The sequence below is a fragment of the Bidens hawaiensis genome, unplaced genomic scaffold (genome assembly GCF_021521415.1).
Source record: "Bidens hawaiensis isolate Kalapana, Puna unplaced genomic scaffold, B.hawaiensis_p1.1 tig00030502_1, whole genome shotgun sequence".
In the NCBI taxonomy this organism is placed as follows: domain Eukaryota; kingdom Viridiplantae; phylum Streptophyta; class Magnoliopsida; order Asterales; family Asteraceae; genus Bidens; species Bidens hawaiensis.
In genome coordinates, this window is record NW_027495081.1 from 56,794 (window position 1) to 61,639 (window position 4,846).

The following is a 4,846-nucleotide window of genomic DNA, read 5'->3' on the forward strand; positions in this document are numbered from 1 at the left end:
CCGCATGGTTTGCCAAAAAGCGATTAAGTGCGACTAGTCGTCCATTCAGTGTCTGAGCCTGCTTGATGGTGGTAGGTGATTCCATTTTAATAATGGCTTTGACCTTTTCAGGGTTCGCTCTGAAGCCATCTTTAGTAACAATGACTCCCAAGAACTTCCCTTCTTCCATCCCAAATGAACACTTGCTCGGGTTGAGCTTCATGTTTATCTTTCTGAGCGTGTTGAAAGTTTCTTCAATGTCTTTCAACATCGCTTCTGGCTCGGGGCTTTTGATGACCAAATCATCCATATAGACTTTCAAGTTTCTCCCGATTTGGGCATGAAACTCTTTGTCCATCAGTCGTTGGTACGTGGACCCTGCATTCTTAAGTCCGAATGGCATCATTTTATAACAAAATGTACCATCGGGCGTCCGAAATGCGGTTTTGTCCTGATCATCTACGGCCATGTGGATTTGATGGTACCCCTTATACGCATCCAAGAAGCATTTAAGGCGAAATGGTACCAACGAATCAACCTTAAGATCAATTTCTGGTAACGGATAACAATCTTTGGGGCATGCTTTGTTCAAATCTTTGAAATCTATGCACATGCGCCATTGTTTGTCATTCTTCGGTACCATTACGGGATTTGCAACCCATGTTTGATATCTACTAACGCGTATGATGCCTGCGTCAAGGAGTTCCTTGACTTGGGTTCTACACGCGTTAGTTTGTTCAGGCCCCATTACTCTGCGCTTTTGTACGACTGGCGTGACAGCCGGATCGCACTTGAGCTTATGCTCCGCCTTACTTCGAGGTACACCAGTCATGTCTGCTGGTGCCCACGCAAAGATGTCAGCGTTTTTCTGCAGTAAGCGTTTGAGTAGGGTGCGGGTGGGATCAACGATTGTTGGTCCAATGGTAACGGCCTGGTCGGGGTATTTGCCATTGAAGGCCCATTTTTCCGGTTCGGTGATGGTTGGTTTAGCCATCTTTGGTTTGGGTTTAGATGAGACAGATGCGATGCATACCTGGGGAATGCCAGTGATCATCGCCACACCCTCAGCTGTTGGCCATCCCATCATGCCGTGGACTGAAGATACCAAGGCGTTGAATCTTGCCATCCCGTCTCTCCCGAAGAGGATGTCGTACGTGTGGTGTGGCTTCCTCATCACGACAAAGTCCACATCCTCTGTGCGGGAGTGTTTTCCATCTGTAAGAGTGACGGGGAAAGATAGGATACCCAGGGGGGTTTCTGTACTGCCGTCAAACCCTTCCATTGAAGCGTAGACCGTTTCCAGGCGTTCTTTGTCCTTATCATCCAGCTTGTCAAAGAACTGCCTGTACATCACTGTTGACGAAGCGCCGTTGTCAACAAGAGTGCGGGAAGTGATGTAATGCCCCAGCTGGCTTTTGATGACGATGGGGCCTTCTTTGCTGGGGCCTCCTGGCACTCGCGGGAAGCGCACCTCAGCTTCCTTCCACGCGCATGGTTCTGTCATTCGTCTTTTTCTTCCTCCGACCTTGCCATGAACCATGTTGATGCTGATGTCGACGGGCTTTCGTCCGTTACCTCTGTACCGGTTGTCATTCCTTCCTCCCTTCCTGATTGATGCCACGAGATGTGCAAGTCTTCCATCCTTGACAAATGTCTCAATAATATCCTTCAAGGATGTGCACTCTTCAGTACCATGACCCTTTGTCCCGTGGAAATCACAGGATTTGCTTTGATCCGCATTAGGTTTCTGCCGGATCAATGGGGCTTTTGGCCATGGCAATTTTTCCGTGGCAAATATCTCCGTGACGCTCTTCGTGAGTGGCGTCCACCGGTGTTTTCGGTTTGAAGGGTGTGTGTTGTCCCTTCCTCCAACAAGAGGGCGAGAGCTGGATGAGGTGTCAAAGTTTAGCCTTGACTGCCAGATACCTAGCCTCCTCTTTTTGTTCTGCCGGGCGATCCGGACGTTGTTTTCTCTTGTCCTCTGCGTGTAGAGGTGTGTACTCTGGGGAAGATCCCTTCCCAGTTGCTTTTCCGTCTCGGCAAAGCGCTTTGCCGCCGTCATGATGGCATCCCATGTTGATGGCATGCCATCCTTACCCGTCAATGTGCGGATAAGTTCTGGGTATTCGGCGCCTTGGATGAAGGCGGCGCGAACCAGATCCTCGCTTATGTTGCCGAGACTTAGCTTTTTGGAGTTGAAGCGAGTGATGAAGTCTAGTAAAGATTCATCCTCCTCTCTCACGCAGTTGAGGATCGTCCACTGCTCTTCAGTGTACTTCCTCTGTTGGCTGAAGTGCTGGCTGAACTTGTTCTGAAAGTCCGCCCAGTCATATATGTGGTGGATCGGTAAACGATCGAACCATGCCCTGGCCGCTCCGACCAGAGTCATCTGGAACATGTAGCACCACGTGGGTTCCGTCCAGTTGCTGACGGTAGCCCCCGCAATGAACCTGTTCAAATGGTCGTCTGGGTCGGATAGACCATCATAAGTGCCAATGTTGGACATTTGTTTGGCACTTCTTGGGGCGATTGCTTCCGCAATGTCCCTTGCGAATTTTGACTTTCCTGCATTTGTAGCAGTTGGTCTAAAGGTTTTGGAGAAGTCACGCGGGTTTCTCTCCGCGATTGGTTTAAAAGCTTCCCCAAAATTTCTTTTTGGTTGGACGTCCGTTTCCTTACGCTTCCCTTTCGCCTTATGGCGAGGGTTTGCGTCGGTATCGGACTCCAACTCGTCGTCAGAGTACTCGCAGTCACTGCTCATATTGAGGTGTTGGCGAGTACTGGCGAATTCGTCAGCCTGTTGAACTGAACGCAAGCGTTCATCCAATTCGGCTTGGAATTCTCTTTGCCGTGCTTCGGCCCATGCCTTCACTTGATCTAGTGTTTGGCGAGGGACCTTCGTTCGTTTTTCCAGCTGGGTATCGGTGAACCCCAGTGGAATATTTACTGCACTTGCCCCGGCTTGGGTAGTCGGGGTAGTGTTCGTAAGGATTGTATAACCGCCGGTGTTCCCTCCAGTTGCTGGGGTTGTTACCGGGGTTTCTTGGTCGGTTACTGGCCTTTGGACCGGAGTAACGTTAACCATTTCTTCAGAAATTGTGAAAAAACAAATAGTTCTAGCTTTTATGCACGGATGGCGCCAATGAAGAAACACTAAGTGAACCCTGGACAGATTGTAGATAATATGGGGGTTAAGTAATGTTTCCCACGGATGAGATCTAGCTGAGAAGGCTGTTCTTCAGGAGACCTGCAAAACAAACACCGTAAGCTCGTCACTGAGAAGGGGGGGGTTCCTCCTTGTGACCACCCTCCGGCGTGAGAATCAGACTAGATTGCTCTGAATATAAGTGTATATTAAGAGATTGCTAGATAACTAGATAGCATATGATCTTACCATTCCAAGATGTTGGAGTATTTATAGCCGAAGGTAGGTTTCCAAGCAGGTACAGCCGGCTGAATAGTATTCCTGTTCTACCAACAGTGGATTATGCACAGGCCATACTGGTAGGTGGATAAGTTACGGCCAACAGTAACAAAGTCGGCTGCACTATTCCACCAACTGTAGATTATGCACGTCCCACCTACTGTGGATTATACGCAGGCCATGCTGGTTGGTGAATAGGTTACGGCCAACAGTAACACTATTCTACCAACTGTAGGCTACGCACGCCCGTCAGTAAGAGTTGGTGAGTAGGCAGCGGCTAATAGTGAAACAGTACTAGAGGGTGCTCCTCCTCGTACTGTTGTCGGACACGATGGCTGTGACTTTAACATGGGCTTTATCTTCACTTCTCAACAACCCAAGCACAATGAAAATTGTCCAAGATGAAATTGATGAACATGTTGGTAGGGAGAGGCTTGTGGAGCAGTCAGACACGAAAAAATTAGTCTACCTTCAAGCAGTCATCAAAGAAACATTGCGTTTGCACCCACCAGGACCTCTTTCCCTTCCTCATGAGTCTATGGAGGATTGCGTTGTTAGCGGCTACAACATCCTGAAAGGCACGCGTTTGTTAGTAAATCTTTGGAAACTACACCGTGATCCAAATGTATGGTCAAATCCTTATGATTTCCAGCCAGAAAGATTCTTGACAAGCCAAAAGAATATTGATATCAAAGGAAATCATTTCGAACTGCTTCCCTTTAGTAGTGGAAGAAGAATGTGTCCTGGTGTGTTCTTTGCACTAGAGGCTTTGCCTTTAACCCTAGCTAGTGTGTTACAGCAGTTTATGATAACAAAAACAACAGAAGAACCAATCGATATGACAGAAGGCATGGGACTGATTAGCTCCAAAGCAACACCACTTGAGGTCCTTATTGCTCCTCGTTTATCCCTTAATATGTATTCCGAAAGTGCATGATATAAAATAGAAACTAGCAAGTCCTTATGCTCGGAGAAGACATCAACTCCATGCCAATTTAAGATTGATTATGCAAAATAAGTCACAAGTTGCTTTTCGATCATTTATCTTTTGTAAGCACTAAATGGTGTTATTTTTATAACATTTCTACGTTTCTCTATTTTCATTTCAGTATATGCAAATAAATATTCTATCAGTATTCATGCTATTCTCCCGAGTTTATAGTTTGTTTTCATACCGTACCTTTCGTTTGTAACATGGTAATAATAAGTTAGCTTTCTTTATTTATTTTTCCCCTTGTATTAGGAAAGAATTAGATATTTTCATGGTACTGATTGTGCATATAGGCACGTCCAATACATGAGCATAATCATATTAAGAATTTCTTTGTAATTAACAAAAATCAGATCACAAACTTACTTCTATGAATGCTTAAATGTTACACTACGTCTAAAGAATTTATACTAACTTTAACTAGGTAGTAAAACTCCGCGTTGTGGCTGCGC

The 4,846-nt window shown here is 46.3% G+C and overlaps 1 protein-coding gene across 1 annotated transcript; it reads left to right on the forward strand.

The window, feature by feature from the left end:
- The first annotated feature begins 3,734 nt into the window (after nt 1–3,734).
- Nucleotides 3,735–4,340, forward strand: LOC143580485 (demethylepipodophyllotoxin synthase-like). Its single transcript, XM_077063490.1, has one exon. It carries the CDS (start codon nt 3,735–3,737, stop codon nt 4,338–4,340), a length of 606 nt encoding a protein of 201 aa, XP_076919605.1.
- The last annotated feature ends 506 nt before the right edge of the window (nt 4,341–4,846 follow it).

What these genes read in the sequence shown, in the direction of transcription:
- LOC143580485 (XM_077063490.1), top strand. Translation starts at nt 3,735, where the DNA reads ATGGCTGTGACTTTAACATGGGCTTTATCTTCACTTCTCAACAACCCA.